The sequence below is a fragment of the Anguilla rostrata genome, chromosome 17, assembly GCF_018555375.3.
Source record: "Anguilla rostrata isolate EN2019 chromosome 17, ASM1855537v3, whole genome shotgun sequence".
NCBI lineage: Eukaryota > Metazoa > Chordata > Actinopteri > Anguilliformes > Anguillidae > Anguilla > Anguilla rostrata.
In genome coordinates, this window is record NC_057949.1 from 11,355,497 (window position 1) to 11,381,337 (window position 25,841).

The 25,841-nt window shown below is 44.3% G+C and overlaps 2 protein-coding genes across 2 annotated transcripts; one reads left to right on the plus strand and one right to left on the minus strand.

Annotated features, from left to right (window-relative positions):
* The first annotated feature begins 3,898 nt into the window (after positions 1-3,898).
* LOC135243972 (C-type lectin domain family 19 member A-like) lies at positions 3,899-10,233 on the plus strand. The gene is made up of 5 exons (XM_064316131.1): positions 3,899-4,220; positions 6,351-6,528; positions 8,593-8,686; positions 9,336-9,468; positions 9,674-10,233. Exons 1-5 carry the CDS (start codon positions 4,076-4,078, stop codon positions 9,748-9,750), a joined length of 627 nt encoding a protein of 208 aa, XP_064172201.1. The 5' UTR covers positions 3,899-4,075; the 3' UTR covers positions 9,751-10,233.
* Positions 10,234-18,028: 7,795 nt separating this feature from the next.
* On the minus strand, positions 18,029-21,264 carry coq7 (coenzyme Q7 homolog, ubiquinone (yeast)). The gene is made up of 6 exons (XM_064315624.1): positions 21,079-21,264; positions 20,185-20,366; positions 19,905-20,019; positions 19,380-19,519; positions 19,190-19,258; positions 18,029-18,331 (listed from the first exon to the last, which is right to left on the minus strand). Exons 1-6 carry the CDS (start codon positions 21,164-21,166, stop codon positions 18,254-18,256), a joined length of 672 nt encoding a protein of 223 aa, XP_064171694.1. The 5' UTR covers positions 21,167-21,264; the 3' UTR covers positions 18,029-18,253.
* Between the last annotated feature and the right edge of the window lie 4,577 nt (positions 21,265-25,841).

Here is a 25,841-nt window from a genome sequence, read left to right on the forward strand (position 1 = left end):
TTAAAGGAGATCAGACTACAAATTCTCACAACGCACATAATAAATGTTCATGGCAAAGTTTATTATTTAAGTTTTATTTTAATTATTAGTCGATGAACAAAAGATTTAATCCCAAAAATCTAAAAAATTCAGATCTTCAGGCAGATTTCAAAGTTGGTGCTCTTGTTTGCCATCATATCACGGGTTTGATTTGCCTCTGTCAGTGTAAAAGCACACATCTTTTAATTCACCTGTCAAATTTTGGCCTTTAATTTATTGCCCTTGCATGTTGAACAGCTCTGCTAACTAATGTTAAGACATGTATTTGCTTAAAAAAAAAAAAAAAACATTATACGACATCACCATTAGCCATGATAACGGACAGGGTTGTATGAAGCGCCATTTACAACACCCGAAATGGTGTTTTGTGGATGGAACTAGTCTTTTGTGCGTGTGTAGGGTTGTGGTGGAAAATGAAATTTTGTGGTTTGAGGGGAAAGGTGTTACTGGGTAATGGACAGAGGCTAGTGTCAAATGTTTTCACTCTACATGGTCTTCATTAACCTACTTATTAGTTTAAAATAAACAAATAAACCAATGATAAAAAGTATATACTGTATATCCTTATTTGCCTCTCCGTACAATGCAAGTTTGACTTTAGTCTACAACTGTGCTAATCCACTTTGTACCATGAGATGGCAGTAGGATTCAATAAAAGACATTTTCATTTCCATGACATACTGCAATATAGACCATCGCCTAGGGTCCCAAACGGAAATGAGTTTTAAGCTAACTCTAGTACAAAGCGCTTTATTACATTATTTTCTTTATTTATTATTTTTAGCATTGTACATAGCTCACAATTACACACTGAATAAACTAGGGGTCATATGGATTAAAGCCGTATCCTTACACAGGGAAACCATCCGATGGCCTGAAAAATGTATTTCTCAGTGGTGTAATGAGTTTGCACCTAGATGGCTTAAATGGAGACATGGCCATTGGTTGCCTTTTTAGCCTGTTCTGTTGATCCATTGTATCTGGTTCAGGAATTCCTTATTTGAGGTTTATTTTATTGGACCACCAACAATGCCCATTTATCTTCTGGGCTCAGGTGTGTTGGTGTGAGCTGCGTCTTACCAGGGTTCATGATTTGTGGATGTGTAATATAGGTACCTCCATAGCTAGGGCAATGAAAGGGTTAGATCAGGGGTGTCAAAGTCCAGTCCTGGAGGGCTGCAGTGTCTGCTGGTTTTCAGCGTGTTTCAGCTCAATTGATTCATTTGTCTCGTTTTCAAGGCCTTACATGGCTGCTGATTGAAAGGAAACAAATACACAAATACCGGCAGACACTGCAGCCCACCAGGAGTGAAGGTTGACACCCCGGGATAGACCAACTGTCAGAAGGAGCTGGCAACTTGGTTATCACTGCTGACGTTGTTTAGTGGCACATCTACTAAAAGAAAGAAAGAACAAAATGAATAAATAAATAAATAAAAAATAAATAATAAATAAATAAATAAATAAAGTTTTGAAAATTTCTTGAGAGACATTTGCTTATCAAAAAGACACTGTCACTTTCTGCCATTCCCCTGTATGGCCCTACACCTCAATCACTTTCAAAATTGACCACCAGGTGAAGTGCTTGCCCATTGCAGAGCTGTCAGTGTATCGCAAAGTATCTTCAGGTGCCTTGGGTGTCATTAACAAAGGAAAGGACTGATGAAAACAGAGTGGCAGTGTGGCCTGATACTGGACAGGGAATCAGGCCTAGAGGCTTGAATCTTCAATTCCCTAAACTCCCATTAACTGTGTCCTTTTGAGTTCTGTATTCAAAATGAACGGCTCAATAAACACCAACCTTCATAAATGAATTATAGAAAAATATAGGCGTTGTTGGTCCCACAAGATATTAATTATAGTAATGAATACAATAATGAGAGAATAATTAATTATAATAAATAGCAGCTGTGTTAGGTCGCCAAGTTTGGAAAATCTGGAATAAAATTGCATGTGTAGAGACAGCTGTGAGTAGGGTAAATTATTGCAAATTTGGGAGTGAGTGAAACCACCCTTGAGGTGGGTGGGGGTACACATTCAGAGCTGAACATAAACACAGCTTTCCCATAGGCAGGGGGCTGTTGAGGGTGTCCCACCCCAGCATTGTGTCATACTAGCATGGTCACTGTGTCACACACATATTTACTTAACACATTCACATCTTTCATTCCATGGAAGTACTACAATGCTGCGCACACACACATGCCTGTAACACACTCGCACAGCACACACTCTACCTATAACACACTTGCACAGCACACGCTCTGCCTATAATGCACATTGTTTTTGATGTAGCAAAGTCACAGGAGGTCCGTTTCAGCTCTGTCACCCTCACTTGTGCTGGAGTCGAGTCATGTGACCCAGGAACTCTGAACACAGGAGATAAGAACTAAGGAAACATGAACTAGAGATTCAGTCATGCCCACTACATGTGATTTCACACATGCACATACACATGCAGTCACAAGCATATGCACAGGCATGCCAGCACGTGTACATTGACTCACATGTATATGCATGCACACACACGCACATACACACATTCTGACTCCTGGAGACATTAAATACTGAAAGTGCACCCTTTTAAATATTTGTCTGTCCTTCTACAAACCTGCTGAATGATAAGGTTGGCTAAAGTAACTAAATCTGTGAAACAATCGTTAGTCATATCTACTATCCACTTCAATTCTTATGGATAGGCAGGTTGATTGATAAGCAATATTAAAATGGAAATCTCCATACTGTAGTAGAAATTCCATTTTGGGTCCTGAAGGATTAAGAGTGTTTGGACAGAATGTTATCTCAGGCTGTGGTCCCTGTTGAGAGGGGAATGGAATGGTGGAATGTTCCTCTCTGGCTGTGAGGAGTCAGGGGGATTTGGTTGGGGTGGGGGGGTTTGGGTAGAGAGATAGTGATGCCACACAAAAAAAAGTCAAAGGTGGGTGAGAGGTCAGCCAGTGCGATGCTGTCCCAGAGCTTAAGGGTGTGTTACCGGAGGAAGAAAGTGTGAAACGGTGGAGAGGGAGAGACGTACAGACAGACAAACAGCTGTGTCTCCAGCTGCTGTACGGGATTTGGATGACTAGTGAAAAAACATCCGCCTGTGAGCCTGTGAGCCCTCCTGTCCCAAAGGTCAGAGCATTGCGTTTGTGCTGCAGTACCACTATCAAACACAGAGGGCAACAGAGAGCTGGCTCTCCCCGGGGTCCTGTTCTAAATTGGGGGTGGGATTCTGTGCCTTCACTATCTAAAGCTGATCTGAATCAGTTGCATAACATGGCAGACTGCCAGCCTCTCTAATCACTTTCACTGCCCATGAGCTTTAGTGAGTTTCAGACAGTTACAGAATGTCATACTCTGTTGTGTGAGCCATTTTACAAAATCAATTCAGATACAGAAGCCAGGTTGGCCATGATGTTCTGTCACAGATGTTCCATATAAAACCCAGATCTGTGTTTTTATTCTTGTCTGGATGTTCTTATGTCAAACTGTCAACCGTGCTCCTTCATGAATATTCATAATGAGCCAGCAAATCAGAACAATTTGTCCTCCGAACTAAGGGTAGAAAGATGTTTGCCAAGCAAATTAGCAGAATAATGTGAGCCTGAACAGTACAAACCACAAAAATGAAGATGATGTCAAAAGTGGATACTATACAGAAGCAGAGAAATAAGCATTAATATTAAAAAATATGGACCTATCTTAATGTTCAGAACATCTGACTGTCACCAGTCCTCTCTTGGCAGTCATATTCTTTTCTTTTGGTGAGGTTTTCTTCCTGTTGGCCAGGCTGTGGTCACTGAACCTGCAATACAAATGACCCTGCTGTCTGCAAGAGAAGGATTCCTTCTCTCCTTCTCATAGCTGTGGGAAGAACCAAGGGAGAGACTGACACATACACACACACACACACATATACACACACACGCGCAGAAACACACCCTCTGGACCTCTGCGCACTGCACAGCCAGGGTCTTCTCATTTTCTGTCTCGCTCACTCCCTCACTCTCATACACGCAAATGCACGCACGCACGCATGCACACACACACACAGCGCACACACATGTTCAGTCAGTCTTTCTTTGACTTCGCAATGCTCTGTTGGGACCTGTGCTTGGCCCTGCTCCTCACGGGCCTCCCAGTGAGGTCTATACCATCCACCAACATCAGGATCACCCAGGGTGAGTACCACTGGAACAGAGACACCGATTTGCTACACCATACCTGGAGCCTTTAGAGAGCTGCGCTCATACTGACCTATGCTACAGTGGACTCTCTTTACTTTCAGAGCCATGGATTATCTTTGACCATGTATGCACATTATATTAATTTAGATAAGCAACAGATCATTGTTATGTATCTACAGAGAAATGGAGCTTGAATGGAGCTTTTTTCTAGTGTGCTTTTAAAGTACTGCATATGAGTTTGCTGTTTCTTTGAAAGATAATAGTTTTTTCAGTCTCAAAGTTTTGTGGACTACACTTGAAAGCTGCATGCTGTATTTTTACAAGAAAGCTGTAATAAGCTTTCAGAGTGCTGAGCGATGGATGTCTTTAATTAGGGAAACATGGGTCACTTGTGAGGGGTGCTGGCGTGCTCCGCTGGCCAGATCATGTGTGAGCTCACACATAAACGTGATGCATATTTACACGCTAAAATGTCGAGCCGTTGATACTGCTGGAGATACTAGGAAGGTGGGATAGGGAGGAAGCCAAAGTAACGTATAAAATAAAGTAATGTGTCCATTTATACTGCATGTATTAGGAAACATGTTTGGGCATATTGCCATATCGACCTGCACATAAATATAATGATATATTATGGACAGTATTGTACAATTTCAAACTTTATATCATTTTTAATGTATATATGGGATACATTCCACTTTGTTTGCCTTAAATGCTGTGCCTGCATTGCACATCTAATGCGTTGTAAATGCTTTGCACCTGCGTTTCTGTTTGGCCTCGGCTTGATTTGTCATGTGAATGATGTCATTCACACAATCCTTGACTGAGTGACTTCTTCCAAAGTGAACGGTAGCGGTAAATGTTTTCCACTAGAGGGTGAAAATAAGGCTTATGTCCAGATGACACAGCAAGTATGGTTACAGCTTCCATCCCATGTGCTGTCAGTCTCTGACTTTTTGAATTAATTAAAATCATTTGTCTTCAGCAACCAGACACCCTGACTGGATCAAGCCAGTGAGCCACTGATTAAAACTTGGCAGCAGCAACTATTTTCCTAGAACAGTCATAGAGTGATTGACCGAGTGAATGCACGAATGCGCGGCTAGCCCACTCCACTCCAGTCCAGTAGGTGGCGGTACGTACCTACTATTTTTTGTAAACCGCCATTAAACTCAAGAAGCCTACCATTATCGTGTGCAAGAGTATTTCAATGTGTTCAAAGGCACAGGAAATCAAAGAGGAAAATTTGAATGGCAAAACACCAAATATCTCCAACAGAGCCAAACTTTAAAATATATTACTACATCAGTGATATCATGCTAAGAATCAAGTTAAATAAGCAGAGATTTGATAGCTAAAGCTGACATTTGCCAAAGAAAATTTGCTGCATCTTTCAGCTGTGAAGCTAACACCCTTCAGCTTCACAACTTTTGAAGTTTTGTTAGACCTGTTGGCAAGAATATTGCAATTGCAAACCAAAAGATGGATTGAAGTGGTAGCAATGGCTTCACACACTTAGCCTACCAGTAGTCCCGTTTTCTGCTATCTCTTGTATGGAGTTAATTTGGCTGTTCAATTGGGGAATTGTTAACAACATATAATTTGGGTTTTTTTCCACAGGTCAACAAATGGATCCTCATTTCAGTCATCCAAAAGGATGTCATTTTAGGCTAGTTGAAAACTAGACTAGCTATGTGGTGATTAAAAATGTGATGGTCCTGGTCAAAAAAAAAGATGTTTGGTTTTCAACGTCTTTCAGTTTGCTGGACACAGGCGTGTGCACTAACGCGGGCTGCATTGTTTAAATTAGCCCAAGTATTAACATTTGACATAATAGAAGTTACATTTGAGGCCATCATTTCTTATTTGGTCACATATGGTCTCATTGACTCTCAGTGGGAAATGTCTTTCGGAACATACCAGAAAACAAGGGTGCAGTACCATTTATGGCCAGAAAGTCATACACTTCAGTTTCTGGGAGGGATTGTTCCCCCTGGTAGTACCCAGGGTTTGGCTCTACTGGCCTTGCCTAGTTTTGTTGGCTTCATGCTTCCCTGTCACTAGTGGTAACCTTTACTGCCAGGATCTCAGAGTGTTCTCTCCCTGCCCCACCCTGCCCCTCAGCCTTGCCCCTGCAGCTGGCAGACCCTGCCCCACCCGCCAACTGCCCGCTCTTCTGGACCGAGTTCGAGGGGCACTGTTACCGCTTCTTCCCCCTGAACCGCACCTGGGCCGAGGCGGACCTGTACTGCGCAGAGTTCTCCAACGGGCTGCGGTCTGCCAAACTCACCTCCATACACAGGTGAGGGCACCTCCACACTACACGCCAAACTCACCTCCATACACAGGTGAGGGCACCTCCACACTACACGCCAAACTCACCTCCATACACAGGTGAGGGCACCTCCACACTACACGCCAAACTCACCTCCATACACAGGTGAGGGCACCTCCACACTACACGCCAAACTCACCTCCATACACAGGTGAGGCACCTCCACACTACACGCCAAACTCACCTCCATACACAGGTGAGGGCACCTCCACACTACACGCCAAACTCACCTCCATACACAGGTGAGGGCACCTCCACACTACACGCCAAACTCACCTCCATACACAGGTCAGGGCACCTCCACACTACACGCCAAACTCACCTCCATACACAGGTGAGGGCACCTCCACACTACACTCCAAACTCACCTCCATACACAGGTGAGGGCACCTCCACACTACACGCCAAACTCACCTCCATACACAGGTGAGGGCACCTCCACACTACACGCCAAACTCACCTCCATACACAGGTGAGGACACCTCCACACTACACGCCAAACTCACCTCCATACACAGGTGAGGGCACCTCCACACCACACGCCAAACTCACCTCCATACACAGGTGAGGGCACCTCCACACTACACACCAAACTCACCTCCATACACAGGTGAGGGCACCTCCACACCACACGCCAAACTCACCTCCATACACAGGTGAGGACACCTCCACACTACACGCCAAACTCACCTCCATACACAGGTCAGGGCACCTCCACACTACACGCCAAACTCACCTCCATACACAGGTGAGGGCACCTCTGCACTACACCCCAAACTCACCTCCATACACAGGTGAGGGCACCTCCACACTACACGCCAAACTCACCTCCATACACAGGTCAGGGCACCTCCGCACTACACCCCAAACTCACCTCCATACACAGGTGAGGGCACCTCCACACTACACGCCAAACTCACCTCCATACACAGGTGAGGGCACCTCCACACTACACGCCAAACTCACCTCCATACACAGGTCAGGGCACCTCCACACTACACGCCAAACTCACCTCCATACACAGGTGAGGGCACCTCCACACTACACGCCGAACTCACCTCCATATACAGGTGAGGGCACCTCCGCACTACACGCCAAACTCACCTCCATACACAGGTGAGGGCACCTCCACACTACACCCTAAACTCACCTCCATACACAGGTGAGGGCACCTCCACACTACACGCCAAACTCACCTCCATACACAGGTGAGGGCACCTCCACACTACACACCAAACTCACCTCCATACACAGGTGAGGGCACCTCCACACCACACGCCAAACTCACCTCCATACACAGGTGTGGACACCTCCACACTACACGCCAAACTCACCTCCATACACAGGTCAGGGCACCTCCACACTACACGCCAAACTCACCTCCATACACAGGTCAGGGCACCTCTGCACTACACCCCAAACTCACCTCCATACACAGGTGAGGGCACCTCCACACTACACGCCAAACTCACCTCCATACACAGGTCAGGGCACCTCCACACTACACTCACAACCAAGTGATCGACAAAGTGAACGACAAAAGATTCTTCAGGTTGAGTTCTGTTAGTAGAACGAGGGGACATAAATGGAAATCAGCAAAAGGTAAATTCCGTACAGACATTAGGAAGACCTTTTTCATGCAGAGAGTAGTCAATGTGTGGAATAGCCTGCCAGGTGACGTAGTAGAGGCAGAAACTCTGGGGATTTCCAAGACTTGGATCGATGTGGTGTCAGACACTATCTAGTCTGTAGATAATCAGTGTATTAATTTGGTCAGGAGAATGGCGGGCATTATTGGGCTGAATGGCCTGTTATGTTATGTTGTTATGTTATGTTAAATCCACTCATGTCCAAGCAGCATTAATTACTATGTTTAAATGTGTACTATACTTTGATATTTGAAGCGTAATATAGTTTATGATTTAACGTTTTGTATCTGTTTATTAAAGTGGTTTGAGTGCCAGCTGAATGTGCATGTATATGGCCACATGCGTGTGCATGTGCTCACGTATGTGTGGGTCTGTCTCACAGCTGGGAGGAGAACGTGTTTGTGTATGACCTGGTAAACAGCCGCATCCCCGGCATCCCCACTGACATATGGATCGGCCTCCATGACCGCCGCCAGGTATGCTCACCTGTGTTTCATTAGCGTTTGTTCCGCATTAGCGCTTTCTTGTTACCATGACAGCACCGCTGCCAGTGCCTAAGGCTAAGGCTATTGAAGGCCGTTTTTGTTGTGGGATTTTCTGTTGTTTGGGATTTGGCCCTACAGCCTCCCAAAGATCGGAGTGAATGAATGCAAGATTATTAGTTTTTTTTTCATCATTTGCTAATTTGTGATTAGTTTATTTGGTTGGCGACCGTGGTTGGCATGCTAGCTTAGCGAGTGTGCTGTGTTGTGCGTGCCGCGAGGGCTGCAGCTGGAAATCTGTGAAACATATGCTCGTAGCGCATGGACACAAGCTAGCCAGCCATCGACCTCTGTCTTCAGCTGCCCAGCGTTAGGGTTAGTGTTAGAATTGAAAAGGACAGGTATTTGGGGTAAGTGTTGGAGTAAGTAATTGAATGGGGCAGGTATGTAGAGTTGTGGCTTGGATTAGAGTTTGTAACTGAATCCACCAGGTTCTTAGCTTTCCTCAGTCAGACCAACAAAGGAGTACACCCCCAACCCCCTGAGCCCCTATTCCCAGAACCCCCATACCCCAAAACCCCTACCCCCTACCCCCCTTACCCACCAGAGGTCAGCTGTGATGCCATTCCCCCTGCTTCCTCAGGAGGGCACTATGGAGTGGACGGATGGGTCTCCCTATGAGTACAACTATTGGGACGGGAACCAGCCGGATGATGGAATACACCGTATTCCTGAGGAAGAGGACTGCGTGGAGATGTGGTACAGACAGAACAGCGGTGAGACATACAGAGTGTACATACTGTACACTCACTTACACACACCCTGACAAGCACACACACAAAGACAATTTCTGATAAGTGCATTCCCACACACACGTGCACACACACACACACACACACACACCCACACACAAAAATGCATAAACACACACACCCACACAACACATACACACAGTGACAGGTTGTGTTGTTTCCGTTGCAGCTCTGCGGTCCTGGAATGATAACAGCTGTAGAAAAGCCTTTCCCTTCGTCTGCAAAATCCCCACTTTGGAGCATTAGCCCCTTGTGAGACCCCCTCCGACCCCCCCACACATGGACATTACACTTCTCTCCAGCTCTCCCTCTCCGCCATCTGGACCTCATTTACTGCCATTAGTCCCCACAATCCCTGGACTCTGCTTTGTGGAGAAATCCCATCACTGTTATTGGGACCAGAGTGGCTGCATACAGTTACATTCAGACCACTGAGGACTCTGTGTATCACCAGGCCTATTTGTGTGTGTGTGTGTGTGTGTGTGTGTGCCTGTGTGTGGGAGTGTGTGTGTGTGTGTGTGTGCATGTGTGTGTGTGTGCATGCGTGTCTGTGTGTGGGAGTGTGACTGTTCATGACATTTTGAATTGTGTAATATCTTGGAAATGTTCTTCCAGCTTTTAATTCCTTGTGATCTTTTGCAGAAACGGCTTCTGTATGCCAAAATTAAATATAATGATGTAATGATGGCATAATATATATGTATGCATAAATATATACTGTGGAATACACATCCAGATTTATTTTTGTGGTTCTTCTCATGTATGTTTTGGAAGGGAGCCCAGGTGTCTGCTGCTGATTAGTCAGTGGCGAGTAGGGGGAGCTACCTGTTGGATCGAAGAGGATTGGCAGCATTTTACAATATGTTTTCAAAAGCCCATGGGTTTAACTACAACCAGACTGGAGGGCTCTGAGCTTATTTTCTGAAGTGAGGAGTGAGGAGATTAATGATGTTGTCTTGTCTGGAACTCGCGTGGGTGTCTGATCCATGGGTACCTAGGGGTTAAAGGTCACGCAGTGCCGTTCTGAGGTTGACCTCATGACTATAATTTGTCATTTAACGCTTTTCAGCGGCTCGAGCCTGAAGACAATTTAAAGGTCTGTGGGGGGAAAAACTCATTTGGCTTGGGACATCCACACAAACATTTTGGACACAAGGACTCTAAGAGTCCAAAGGCCCAGGGTGTGGTGGTATGAGGGTTTTTTTGTTTGTTTTTTAATGCTTTTTCCCTATTTTTTTCCACAAATTTTGAAATGCCTAACTGTATTCATCAGTGCTCATTGTTGCAAACTCTGCTATTGATTTTGGAGAGTGTAAGTGCACAATCTTTTCCAACGCACATGGTGTCAGCTGTCCCTTCTTATCACATCACATTCTAAAGTTGCGGTTGCACAGACGTGAGTCAGAGAAAGACCCTTCATGTACAGTTGGACCACAGGCACCCGATCGACCAGCAGAGGCTGTATGTATGTGCAGAATGAGGTGCTCTCATCCCAGCTGACTGAAACCTTCCCATGCTTGGGGAACTTTAGCACCAACTGTGTGTTGCCCAGTTGGCACTGGCACTGCCAAAGTCCAGATTAGGTCCCACAGGCCAGATTGAACGTAACAGTACTGACTGGCCAGGAGCAGCTTGTGATTGGAGGTTGCCCAGGGAGCAGGGACAGGGCACATACCTCAGCTCATTTATGGAACTGCAGAGGGGTGATAAATATATAGCAGGATAAATATGTGTATGTTTGTGTAACATGCTGAGCACACTTATACAGTACATACACATTTCTGCAGTTTATGTGCCTGTCAGCTCACCCAGGTCTAGCTGTACAGATGGGGGGGGGGGATGAAACAGGAGGTAGAAGGAATGCTCTGGTCTGTGTGGTTGTTCTCACATAGACCAAGCCCAGAGCTCAGAGACTTTCTACCGTAACCGTATAACAACCATGAAACATCTAGGTCTCACTGGAGTGTGATAAACTGCTCTTAATGGAAAAATACTACTTGCCTTTCTGGTACTCAAATCCCATGGAAATTCTTTATTTGGACAAGCAAGGACCAAGCAAAAATTCTGGGGCAACTCAATAAATGTCAAATTTTTTTTCGGGAAAGAAATACATACTGTAACTCCTGGCCGAGTGCTTATTTGGACACACGGTACAAAGCAGAAAATCAAGGGCCAGCGTTCGGGGTTCTTTAAAGCCCCCTGAGACCTCTTCATTTCGGAATTTATTGCACAACCACATTGCCTTATTAATCTCCACCCTTTGCCGGTTCCAGCACAGCGATGCCAAACCGTGTAACCCTTCTGTCCTGCCAACGGCAAACCAGTGGCACCTCATTGAAATAATGAAATGTGTCCCTGGAGCGCTTCGGCCACAATCAAACACCCACCGACACTAACCCAGCATAATGAGGCCCCGGTGGAGATTAACCCCATTGTCACGGTGACGGCTCACCGCTCAGCCACGCTCACTCCTGATGGGGCTTAAGTTGCTGTGGAAATAAAAGACAGTTCGACATTGGGGCCTGCTGCAAGGGGCCAAGCAGCTAAAACCTAGGATGCTGCTGTGGCAACAAGGTCGGCAAATCAGGTTGGACCCCAATGACGGGACTGGGTGCTGTTCCCACTGTAGAGCTGGAACCAGGCTAGCTCCAGTTTGACCCAGAAGCTGAAGGACTCATTGATGAAAGAAGTCCAGGTCTGGGTATGTTCTCACAGACCGAATAAATGTTTGGGTATTCACATGCAGGGGGAGAGGAGTACACAGATAGGAATGTGGAACAAAACGGCTCTCTGAAATTTAACATGAACGCTTCACATGAAACACGACAGAATCAGGACTGCAGTACCCAGCTGTAAAAATATCCCACGGGTAAAAGGCCAGCCTATGCATGTCGCCCCGGCTATGGGTGAGCGCAACGCCCAATGAATAACGAGCACAGGATGTCAGCGCGCCTACTGTAGAAACACCACTTCCTCGCTACTGAAATTGATTACGCTTATTTAAGCATGGCGACGTGGTAAATCACCTTTATTGCGATGCGTGCAATGCTAATCACTCAGGAGAACGACGCGCCCCGTGACCTCCCCCCACGTCTCCGAGACGGACAGACACCCACGTTTCAGCGTGAATTCATCCCACCGGTGTCACGGCAACCGAAGCGAGGAGAGTTCCGGCAAACGGTTAGTCTCTTTTCACTCAATAAGCTCGATAAGCGTTCAAGCAGGAAGTAGGTCCAGCTTTGAGCTCCACTGGTGGGCTTGCAGGCACTCTGAAACAAAACACTCTTTGGTCAGAGAGATCTGCTTATTCACAACATCCTGTGACTGTGTTTCCTGTCAAATATTCAATGAAAGGTAGATGTGAAGTGTCCCAGCAGAGACAGGCTCCAGCCACTTCTCTCCTCTGCTGGAGGAACTGTTTGGATTGCTTTAAGGAAAATCACTCGGGGGGGGTCGGACCTGAGCGATTAGGTCCGGGGGCGTCGCGGCACAGCATCAAGCCTGGCGGACAGTAGGAGGCTTGGTCTCTGTGGTTTCAGACCGAGTGCGAATGAAATGGTGAAAATGACAGAACATTCTCTCCCTTTCTCATGTAGACCGCGTTAGTGGGGTCTCTGATGAATCAGCAAGAGCTGATCTCACCATCACTAGTGCCAGAGCAAAAAATGTTTACAAAGTTTACAAAGCTGTCAAACAGCTCCATTTCTTTAGCTATATTCTTTAAGACAGAACCTAAGCTGGTTTAACAATGACTGTGGTTTAAGGACCCTGTGCAACTACTTTTATTTTACTTTTTAGGTGTTAAGTCATAAGAAAAAGACTTCCACTTTCTTTCTATCTTCAAACACACCTTATAGAAATGTAGTATATGACATTGTTATTATACCATGACATGATATTACATTTTGGCATCCTTTTATATAATCCACTGTTATCTGTTGTTGCATCATTCCAAATTAATTGTGATTGCATAAGGCCTATGAGCTGAATGTCTATGGACATCCAGGCATTACTGGCCAGAAATAGATGCAATAGAAAAATTAGAAAAAACAATTGAAATGGCAACAAACTCAGCAGTGGTAAGTGTTACCCAGAATTCTCCTCTTACGAAACTCCCCAGTACAGCCAGGGACATGACACCTCAGTCCCCCAGCTGGTGGAGGAGTGAGCTCACTGCAGAATTCAGGGTGCTGACGTGAGCCTGGAACCCCTGGATCCCAAAGCACAGGGCGACCCACTGGAGTGCTGGAGTTTCCTTTCACACCAGGCAAAAGTGGCCCGATCATAGGTTTTACTTGATTCATGCAGACACAGAAAATAATGACATTACATTACTTTTTTTCAGATGATTCCATTGGTAAACACTATTAATGGCCTGCTACACTCTGGTAATGTTACTGAAATCACTAAGCAACTGCTCTGGGATACATCAGTCACACACTCCGGCTGCTCTCTCTGCTTTGGCAGCATTAAAAACACCCCACCCAACAAGTCATAAACCCACAGAGAAACAACACAGATAGCATTTGATGCACGCAGACACAAACACACACACACACGCACACGCACACGCACACACACAAACACATGCAAACCACCTGTTTGGGCACGGGGGGAGAAAGGAAACCCCTGACGATGCCCCAATGAGCCAGACAATTTACAGAGGATATGTGTGTGTGTGTGTGTGTGTGTGTGTGTGTGTGTGCATGCAATGGTATTTGCTCAGAATTCCTGCTTTTCATTTCTTTATCTCTGCAATGGTTTACTTGGTCTGACATTTTCCATTTAATTGATCTTCCGCAGGACAGGACTGCACATAATAGATTTCTGGGAACACACCAGTGTAAAAGCACACCGCAAGTGAAGTAACAGGCTAATTAGTGCCTCGTTAGTGAAATGAAAGCAGCACACCAGCATTCCAGCACCTGAGCTTGACAAGTCTGATTTAGAACAGTTCACTACCGAACTGACTCACTGGTCATTACGCCTCGGTTGTAGGATACTCTTCCTTGACCTTTGACCCTTCAGCGCTTCAGTGCTCCACAGCAGGGAAGTGAGGTGCTACTACACATTTCAGACTCATCAGATACTCAGCACCTGCATTTTGTTCTTTCTGCTGCAGAAGTACAGGAGGTGCTAGTGGCTAACAGGAGTTTCTGGTGTAGTATTACAGTATGGAATGTCCATCGCCACAGTGGTCAGACCCTTGGCCAGACCCCTTGACAAATATTCGGAAGATGCATCAGGCTGTAACTGTTTCAGCTTCAGCTATAGGAGACAGAACTTTGAGAGTTAAAAGAATATGGAGCTGAGAATCTGGTGTATATAAAGAATCTTGGAGATCTTTAACGGGTCCTCACAAACCCCGTCAGGAACAGCGGTGTGTGTGACCGGGTGGCAAGCCCTGCCTTTGATTGAGTTCCACTGTGCCCTCCCCCAGAGAAGGTAGACAGCATCACCATAGCACACTGCTCCCCATGACCCCTCAACAAAGACACTATTATAAACGGCTGTCCTCATCCTAATTTAGTAACACTGTGTAACCTCATACATTGTAAGTGTGCTGGCTGAATCTGCTGGCTGTGTTTCCTGTGCGGCTCTTTGGAGTGATCTTGTACACGCTCATATCTAGCACTGACTAGAGCCACATTTCATATCCTTTCAATGCAGTTTCTACTCTTTTGGCCCCTCCTCCAGCTGATTAAGATTCTCCACCATTTTGTATCATTTCACATTTCCTGTCCTATTTGCAGATTTTTTAGTGAGGCCAAAGGATATTGCAGGGGCGCTATGCAAAAGGAAATGAGTAAGTTATGCAATGATACAGACAATCTTTTCCAGGAATTAACTGCGATTCAAAAAGGGCAAATTACATCAGCGTGTCACTGGAGCGAAGGCAGGCTGGGCGAAGCGGTTTGGGACCGACATACGGAGATGATTTCAGACATTCTGGACAAGCAGACAATGGTGTGACGCAATGGCTGAACAAAACTGTTCTGGTGACATTTCAGCAGGCCACGCCTAGTGAGCTTCAGAGTAACATAAAAAAACATTCCCGAAGGAGAACAGCCTGTTTGATAAAATGAGAAGACTGGCAGCTGGAAATGGAGATGCATTTAGAGTTTGGATATACAGTGCAGTGAAAAAGTATCCACCGCCTTTTCATGAGACTGTACAACAGCCCCATTGCCGCCATTTTCTGTAGCTACCATCCTCATCCTCACCCAAACAAAGCTTGCACACCGCGCTGATTTGGGCTGAGCTGGCGCTTCCGCACACAGCTGTACCAGACTGAACTACATTTTCACACTGAGCTGAGCTCTGCTGTAGTTGTGCTGTACTACATGGGTAACTATGCCAATATTTAAAACAGAGCTTAGCCGTGCTGTGCTTTGCAGGTCATCATGCCAACAGGAGGTGGGGTCTCACCTACCGCATTGCCAACCATGTGAATATACCTGTTTATATTTTACATTTTGTGCATTTACCAGAAGCTCTGATTCACAGCGACTTGCATAGCCTACATTCTTTACATACCTTACCCAAGGGTACAACAGGACCTCCCAACCTGGGAATCAAAGGTACAACCTGGGAGTTGTAGTTCCCTAAACACTACACCGCACTGCCACCCATATACTCATAGCAACTAGTGATGGTGATGAGAAAATTCCAGATACAGGTTCCATGTGAACATACTACGTAGATAACAATGATTTCTCATTTCTATGTATATTTGACTTTGTTATAATTTCATAATTTCAATGTGAATTGCATCTTCCAAGGCTGACCATAGTCAGGTATTTCACATAAAACTGCACATGGGACATGGTAGAGCTCAGAAATAACATAAACAGATGCGTGTAATCCAAGAGCTGTTGCTAGTTTACAAACTTCATGCGTAAAATAACTAAATGAGTTCTGTGGTGCAAAAAATGTCAAATTACATTTAACTTAAATTACTTCCAGTCAACCATTCCTCTCCCTGTTGACAAACCTCAGGCTGTAGAAAAACCCAGCTGTAAACTGGGAGTGAAAAGCATCACAGTGACACCTGGTGGCTAAAAATCCATGTAGCATTTTGCTAACAGGAATTCATTTTGAGAAACAACATACATTTTACCCATTAATACGATCCAGATGTGGAATAATATTACATAAGGTTAATTGTTGTAAGGCTTATGTTACACTATATGGAAAAAATGAACATTTCACTCTGTGAAACTTCTCAGCTACCTGGACAGTGTCGCTAACACATACAGGCCGATAATGGTGAAATAAAGACCAATGGCTATCATCACTCAAAAAAGCCTGACATTATGCTTTGAAAGGCATCTTACAAACTTACCATGCGACAAATGTTTAGCCTACGAAAGTAACCTTTCATGTACCATAAAAAGGAATGGGGAGAGTGACTAACTTTAGTCTGTCATTCATCTGCGTTTTCACAGCTTCACAGATCAGCTGATCTTGATACTATATGGATCAGTGCATATGACGTGCTCAGTGGGCAGAATGTGTCGTCCACTACTCCACATGATTATATAATTTGTGGGTCAGCAGCTATGTAGCACGGATCCCACTTAGGTCAAAGCTGTGTCATGTTGAGAGGTTCCATAATCTGTTACATTTAAAACTTAGTTAATTACTACTTGCCATTGGATGACACAATTGCTCAGGATTCTTTGATGGTATGCCAACCTAATTATTCAATTTTAAAACAAAATAGGCTAATTAATTATGTGGTCATGGGTGGATTATAAGCTATGAATGAATACCAGATTTGTTTTGAAAGAACACACAGAAATGTCACAGTACGAAGATATACTGTATATTTCACAAGTGTAAGGAAACCCTGGGGGTACAATTGCGAGTGTGTTTTGACAAAGATGAATTTCTTAACTGGAGGACATACCTTTGAGACATATCCCGAACACCACTCAACATCTGGCAATATATAATTTCCCCCAGCCACTCCAACTCCCATTACAATTAGCAATAAATATTAAGCTACAGCAAACTCAGCAATGGTATGGTAACAGCAGTTAAGGCACACCTCGTTCTGCTACATGGAATAAAATGCAGATTGGCATAGGCACATATTTTGTCATTATACACTATGATCAACTGTTTAAGAGGGTCTCCAAATTATCATTGAGAACAACTGTATGTCAGGCTTAAAACAGTTGCACAGCTATAACATTTGCTTTCATGAAAGACTGTCTCACAAATAGTCGGTTTTTTGTTGTTGTTAATGCGCACAATGGGGTTCTTTCAGTGCAGAGGTCTGTTCACACTTACTGATATCGGACACTTACAAGCATGAATGTAGACAGTCAATGTAAAATTTGGCATTGAACATTAAAGCCAGTGATGTGAACTTAGCCTAAAAGACACCAACAGTGCTGCCAACATACTAGTTCTGAATAAAAAAATGTATTTTGTCATAGGAAAATATTCTGTAGCAAGGAAATACTGTCACTAAAATCAATGCTATAGTGTTCTGTCAAAAATATTCATTCACGCATGATATTAATATAGCTTTTATTTTTCCACATAAAATTTTTTGGTGAATATCCAGACAGAATATCCAGACAAACAGGGATCACTGATCCAGAACTGCAATCTGACACACCCGTTCACCTGCACTGATCAAGAAATATTTACAGTTCAAAACACGACCAGGATTGGTCAGAAAGACAAAAGAGGAAACTCCACCTGTAAGTTAATAAGAGGGATTTCCACTGTTGCGTTAAACGCGCTCTGAAGCGTATATCGCTGCCCTGCAGCCGAGCTGAATCAGGCCCTTCATCAGTCCGTACCCCGGCATCTGGAACAGAGAGAGCACAGACTGGGCCAATAATCACGGCAGCCCAGGAGGGACAATTACACACAGCAGTCTGGCACAGTCTGCTCACGCCGTACAGCAGGGGGGTCAAACTCCAGTCCCGGAGGGCCACGGGCTGCTGTTTCTGCATGGTTTCTTTCAGGGGGTCTTGTTTTTGGATTGCATGAGATTTTTGATTCATTTAAGTGACTGAGATTAAGTGCCAGGTGAGTGTCCACACATTACATTGTTCCCCAAGGCCACTTATTGGCTGCTGATTGAAAGGACATCACATATACCTGCAGACACTGCGGCCCTCCAAGACTGGAGTGTGACACCCTTGCTGCAGAGGGTCTGCGACTTTTCATGGCCTCACTCTGCCCTTCCCAGAATGCCCCAGTTTGGACACGCCACTTTCTAAAGCAAAGCACTTCTCCGTTCTTCGAAGCCATGCTAAATTACTGCTCTTTATGCAATCTGCATAGACTCACAAACTCTTTGAGAGCATGTTTACTTTTGAACAAACCAGTTAATTTCCCAGCACATCAGCAAGGCTGCTGGGTGGCTCATGCTGTTAAGGCACTGTTGTAGCACACGGATGGGTCCCATGGTCTGGTATCAAATCTGGAGCATGCCAGGACTGTGTTGGCAGCCTCGAAGGGTGACAAACAACTGGCTCTAACATCACCAGGGATGGGAGCACTGATGCCCAGAAAGGCTGGATTAGAGACCAAACTATTTTGCCTTTTACATGCTAAAGCATGACACCACAACATAAGATTAATATGCGCTGCCTGTGTTTCCCGCGGCATTCAGGTTCACACAAGACTCCGAGTCTGGTATCCTGAGAAGCGGACTCACCGATTCGGCATCGTGTTCCAGTCCGGTGTCGTGATGCTCCATCTCATCATCGCGGAATTCCTTAATCAACTTTAAAAAAATGTAAAAAAATAAATATTAACCAGCCATATTACTTTACTACTTCACATGTCGTCAACAACAGCGAACAAACACAGCACACATCTCTAACGGGCGGTTGGCGGTCACTTGCCTGCAGCAGCTCCGTGTACCTGTCTGGGTCAGCCTCCATCAGGGCCCGGATCTGGCTGTTGTAGTGCTCAGAGATGCTCTCCTCCACAGCCACCGTGCACGCCATCGCTCCCTCCTTCCCCAGCAGGGCAGAGGACGCACCTGACCCAAAACACGAGGGTTGCACGTGAATAAATAAGCCCATTACTTACGATGGTAACCACACCAAGAAAGAATCACCTCAGGAGTGTGAGCTACTTTGAGCGCTCTCGTTAGCATCATGCTAATTTGTATTCTGCTCCCTTACAATACTTACTCATGTTTGTCCCGTACCACCCTAAGCCAAGTGTAACCCAACAAGCCGGTTTATTAATGGCCGTCAGCGAAGAGCAGGTCCTGCATTGACAAATTTCTCATTGCATATTGGTCCACCAGTCTAACTACAGATTTCCACTATATACCTATCAAATTATGTACACGTCTGTGCAGAACCAGCTCTGAACTAGTGCCCACAAAAAAGCAACTCACTTTGAGGAATCTTACTCACCTAGAACAAACCCGGCTATGTTCCACAATGGCAGCAAAACTGTAGGTCGAATTCTGTTCTCTGCCAGAATCTCGTCAAATTTCTGTAGGTGATACTTCTCTTGGTCCCACATAGTCTACGATTGCAAAATAAATGATCAGATTCTCACATAACAGTCGGGACAACAACACATCCTAATGTACTAAAACGTACATTTTTACATTAGTTGCAAAGATTTGGAACTGCACTGTGTGTAGCTGATTGATGTGTCTTTTCACCGTACAGAACAATGTTTATATACCTGGATGAGCGGGCCGGACTGGGTCCTCCCTAGAACCGCCATCTGGCCGGCGTATATTCGATTAGCCCCGTACTCGCCTGCATGGTCCACCCGTAGCATCCGGTCCAACATGGCTTTCTCCTCGCTGTCAGTGGACGGGGGCACTACGCTGTACCCGCGGGCCCCGTTAGGCACCAATGCCGCTATATACAGTGCACATACAGTACAATAATTTCATAACCTTATGTTAGAAACTTGATGAAAGTTGCATACTTTATGTTAAGCATTCTAGTTATTCAGTGGCATGCGGAGAATCAATGCATGTTTTTATTTATTTATTTATTTTTTGCAGCAGATGCAACCACTATTCGGATCTAACCTCCAATAAGATTCCAAAACAGAACCAATAAAAGCGCAACCACACCGACAGCGTGCACCCTATGAATGTTTTCAAAATAATTTCTTAGTGCAACAATTGCAAATTGGCAATGGAAGAGCTGCCAGAGGGAGAGATGAAATGTTTGATGTTCCGAATTGGTTATGCTAAATAGTTCGTTAGCTAGTAGCTACGCGGATGACATTTCTTCACGTGAAGGTGACAGTTACAATAATAATTAGATACACCAGTAGCAATCCAAGTCATATACTATAGCTTCTCAATGTGACAGGTAATGCGTTATGCAATATATGCTTTACAAATCTTCTAACTTTTCATGTTTAACAAACCAAATTAAGCGAGTTGTACGTCGGGATGGCAGCTAAAACGTAGCTATCGTTATGCCTAACGCTGGAGTCGGTGTTATGAAAAAAAAACTTGGTAGCTATGAAAATAGGTCGGTAGCTTTCATAACATGGCAGTGACAGTGACAAGTATCCGAGTAGCCCTTACTAGCTTGCTACTCAAATGAAGCCTACCTCTGCAGTTCGCACATTTCCATGCATTCAGTGAAGTGAAAACTGGCACCCGTTCGTTCCGAAAAGCGTGAAAAACAGCCCTCTGCATTGTATTAAATCACTTCGCGAACGCCTACTTTTCAATGCACTGTAGCAGAAAGTCATTGAAAAAAAATGTGTCTGCCCTGTGGTGCTGGCGCTTAGATATGACGTCACAGGGACTGATCAAGTTATGCCTTGAATTATTACCATTTTTCAAAATATTGTTAATTTTGCAGTGAACGTCCCCTGAAAATGTCTCCTAGAGTTCTCTGTGTTATGGCTCGTGCACAACAAACCAAGGTTAGTCGCTGGAGGTGCGCTCCTGGGACGTGTCATTCTGAAGTACTGAGTTATTTTATTGTAATTACATAATTATATGGCATTGATTATGAACTAGTTTCATAATTATGAAGTGGCCTGAAGTTGTGTTTTGAAACCTGGCAAAAGAGGAATATTTTTTTTATGATCTTAATCAAAAAATATTTTGTCCCAGTTGGTTCATTCATTGATATTGTACGGAAGCTAAATAGAACAGACGCTTTATTTCTGAGATACAGAACTGTGTTGTCACTGTAGCTGTATGTGCAAAATGAAAATGGCCTGTATTAATGTTGATAACCCCCAGATGGCAGACTTACACAGACATGCTCTTGGCAGTGCTATGCTATGGCAGCATTACACAGAGCTTTATTTTACATGAGAGATATAGAGGGAGGGAGGGAGGGAGAGCTGAGGCGTGGAACTTGGCCTGTCCACACCACAGACTGGCTTGAAGCCACATGGCTGTATTTGCCCTTTGAAAATCTCACCCCCAGTGACCCCAGCAGTACTGATGGGCATAACTGCTACTGTGCAGTAACCTCGGGACGTTCAGATTGCTTTCAAACAGCTGAGAGCAATATCAGGAATTCAAGGCCACTCATTTCTATGTGTTTTATTAAAAAATAAAAATAAAAAATTGAGCCAAAGTCTCCTGCCAGTAAAAGCCATTTTTTATCTGGAATTCAGATAAGTAATACATTTCACATTATGTTTATTAATGAGGCAAATTGTTTCACAAAGTGTGAATCGCTTCTTGTATTGCGAGACACACTGGCAAACATCACACTGTGTGACAGCAACTGAGTTAAAACAGGAGACAGCAAGATTAGGGGGTCTGGGTGAAGCCAGGGAGTTGCAGAAAGAGCAATGACGATTGGATGTCACCTAGCAGAGATACAGGTGATTGGATATCACCCAGCTGAGACTCATGGGAGAAAAGAAGGCCATCAAACATTTCTCAGAACCCCAAGTAACTGATGGAGGTGTCAAGTATATATATATATATATTTTGCCACAGACACAGACAGATTAAGAGAATTTAGTTACCACTATTTTTGAATGTGCCGCAAGACTGACAGTGAACAGAATTTCTAAGCAATTACCCGCTTATAAAATAAATGTTTCGTTGCGTGTTTTTGCTCATAGTGACTCCTCCACACCTGAACATGTGCCAGACTCATTGACCTCTAGTGGTAAAGCACTGTTACTGCTCAAGAAACCACTCACTGTCAGATTTATGGATTTGTATATTTTGAACAATGACAGTCTGAAGTGCTTTTTTATACATATAGGTTGCCACTTTTCTTGAGGTTCAGACCTGAATCAGACATATACACAGTAACCACTTCAGGACAGAATTGCTATTTTACATATGTGGTAATATTTCATTTTGCTGTTTACATACATACCTATAAATGTATAGGAGTGATATTAATTCATGCTTCTAATGAATGCGCTACATTTTAGCAGATATTTGCAATGTATCCCACAAGATCTTACACTGAAATAAATTTAAAATGTTGGACTATACAAGACTGTACTGTACAGCTTGCTGGTTTGAGGCAGAGCTTTTATAACTGGCCGTTCTTAACCTTGGTGGAGACAAACACTGGACTGTTCTGGTGTGGGATAGAGTCAAAAGCACTCCAAACCTGAAAGAAATCTTGAAACCTTTTAAGTTACCACACATGTGATCAGCCAATAGCAAAACTCCTGGTTTCTCTCTTAGGAAAAAGGTGCTGTATGTGAATACATGAGGAAACATGAAATTGAAAACACGCACCACATTTAGTAGCAATAACCGCAACCAAAGGCTTCCTATAATTTGATGTCAGTCTTTAACATTCAGATGAGGACTTGCTTTTGTGTTTTGAATCATTGTCTTGCTGCATACCACCATTATGCTTCAGCTTCAGCTCAAGGACAAATGACCAGATATTCTCCTAAAGAATTTTCTAGTACAGAGCCGAATTCATGATTCCTTCGATAATGACAAGTCATCTGGGTCCCAAGGCAGCAATACATGATATAAAATTAAATCACACAATTACTTCCACAGCAGAAAAAAGAATGGGTATATTGTATTCAATGCAGTGTATTTGTGAAATATTTTTTTAAATTTTATATTCAAACATTTTTTATTGCTTTTTATAAGGTCCAGCTCATCACGTTTGGCCTCGTGTTGAAAGGCTCGCTTTACCTTTGCAGAGTTTATAAAGTCGTGCAAAACAGCAGATTTTGCAGAAACGCCTGTGATCTCGCCTCAGTCTGTGTATGGGGGGGGGAGACACACCGTCTGTCTGAAAGGGTTCCGGTTATTTCCACAGGACAAAGAGACTCACGCAGGTTCGCCTCTCGAGCGTTGAGCTCCGCCTGGGCTGAGGTGTCCTGCAGGTGTGGAAGGGCTTTGTGGCTTTGACACAGCTGCCTCTGTCTGTCTGAGCCAGCTCCTCCTGCCATTATCCCCAAAACCAGAGAGCGTTTCTCAACCCTGTTCCCCGGGCCTGTCAGGCGCGCTACACTCCTGTTCCATTCGAGATCTTAAAGTTGTCCAAGATTATAAACTGTACTAATCTTAGTTTTTTTTTTTTTTTTCTTTCTGAGGGCACTGATCAGTGGGTAAATTAAAGGGCCTCTTTCACACCACGGTTCATGTCTCTCTCATAGGAGAGTCATGACAGACAGTGACACAGGTGTGAGAAAGACACAGCAGAAGCTGCTTCAATGTACTCTGAGCCCCATTTGGTCTATCCGACCATTGGCCTATCTATCTGTGCGAGAGCAGTCGAGCCGATGGGTGAGGTTCAGGGCGAGACAGATAATGATCCGCGCGGCGATGAGCAGGAAAGTAGAAGTCTTTGCGAAAGCCATCATGTGAGATTATCCTGTGGTCAGATCACTGCCCAGAGGCAGAACAGATGGGACTGTAGTGTAAAGGGAACCAGACAAGCCTTCCTTTTCGGAGTTGTCAAAATACCTCGTATTTCCTGACACCACCCTGTCTCTTTGTGCCCCCTGATCCAGGCCTAACTCTGCGCTCACAAAGAGGGTTACATCATAGTAGCATGCCTACAGGGGACACACCCAAAAACATTTTGGGGTTTGTGATTAGCCGCAGTGTGACTTTACAAATGTACAGACTCCGCGGTGGAATTTATAGATGAGGCACTGGGTCTTAGCACAGTGACGTGCCTCGCCTTTACAGAAATGGAATATTGTGGAATGTACTGTATATGGGCAGAATATCATGGTTTAAAAAAACATTGGGACATTTTCAATATCATTATGATTTCAATACGGTGCACTACCTAAAATTTCCGTAAGGGCTCACAGGTATATACTTTATATATTTCACATATTATTATTATTATTATTATTATTATTATTATTATTATTATTTGCTCCCTGTCATCACATGGTCATATTAATGTTAAAGTAGACATATTAATGCTAATGAAAGTAGTTTGAGACTTTTAAGATGGAATGTTTACATCTTGCTTAGTTTCTCATGAACACACACACACACGCACGCACACACACACACACACACACACACACACAGGCACACATACACACACACACACAAACACACAGGCACACACACACACACACACACAAACACACAGGCACACACACACCAGTGTTGTGTATGTTTATCTCTCTCACTGCAGACCGTATTATAGTATTTTGACTAGACTGTGTTTCCGGCGGTGGGTACCCACAGGAAGTGGAGGTGACCTGGCTCGATGTGCCGCAGTTAGGCTGTGATTGCGAGGCCACATGCTCCGAGTCATCCACGCAAGACCAGCTCAGAGCCGAACCAGTCACCAGACCGCCCTGGTAAAGCTGCTCTTTCTGCAGGCCGAGACGATGACGAGGAGACAGGAGGTTGTGTCCAGTGTCCAGGCTTATTTTGTGTACATAAAAATAGAAAATGCAATGAACATGATTTTTTGCTGTGTTTACCCATGTATGTCACCTGCTAAACAGAAGTACAGAGAATGTGAATACAAACATTCAAAGAAAAAGCAAAATCCACCAAGTTGATTAAAACAGGCTCTCCCAGAATCCGCCTGCATGACACCCACGTGCCCATTAGCTTGGGCGGGCCTAACGTATCCCTATACCCTCTCCTTTCCTTTGCTTTAAACATGGTCCTATTTCCTGCAGAAGAACTAGTTTCTCTGTTTGTGAAAGCATAACTATCATATAGGGTGGCACTTTAAATTACAGCCTAGCTCCTAAACCTAAATACATGTGTATATAATTTCGTCTTGATAGTACAGTAGTAGTGCAGTGGTAGATATATATCATGATAAATCTGTGCATGTTTATTAAATGTAACGTGGACAGTGCACGTGCCTGGCCAGGCTCATTTCTGTTTGGGGAAGCAGGTCAGTCCTAGGTGTGCCATACAGACC

Bases quoted from the DNA above. Each gene is read 5' to 3' on its own strand.
- LOC135243972 (XM_064316131.1), top strand. From the start codon at position 4,076: ATGCACACACACACACAGCGCACACACATGTTCAGTCAGTCTTTCTTT. The intron at 4,221-6,350 runs GTGAGTACCACT...CCTGCCCCTCAG, and splicing joins CAACATCAGGATCACCCAGG to CCTTGCCCCTGCAGCTGGCA. The intron at 6,529-8,592 runs GTGAGGGCACCT...TCTGTCTCACAG, and splicing joins AAACTCACCTCCATACACAG to CTGGGAGGAGAACGTGTTTG.
- coq7 (XM_064315624.1), bottom strand. From the start codon at position 21,166: ATGCAGAGGGCTGTTTTTCACGCTTTTCGGAACGAACGGGTGCCAGTT. The intron at 19,520-19,904 runs GTGAGTAAGATT...GTTTTGGGTCAG, and splicing joins CATAGCCGGGTTTGTTCTAG to GTGCGTCCTCTGCCCTGCTG. The intron at 19,259-19,379 runs GCAAGTGACCGC...ATTTTTTTAAAG, and splicing joins GGTACACGGAGCTGCTGCAG to TTGATTAAGGAATTCCGCGA.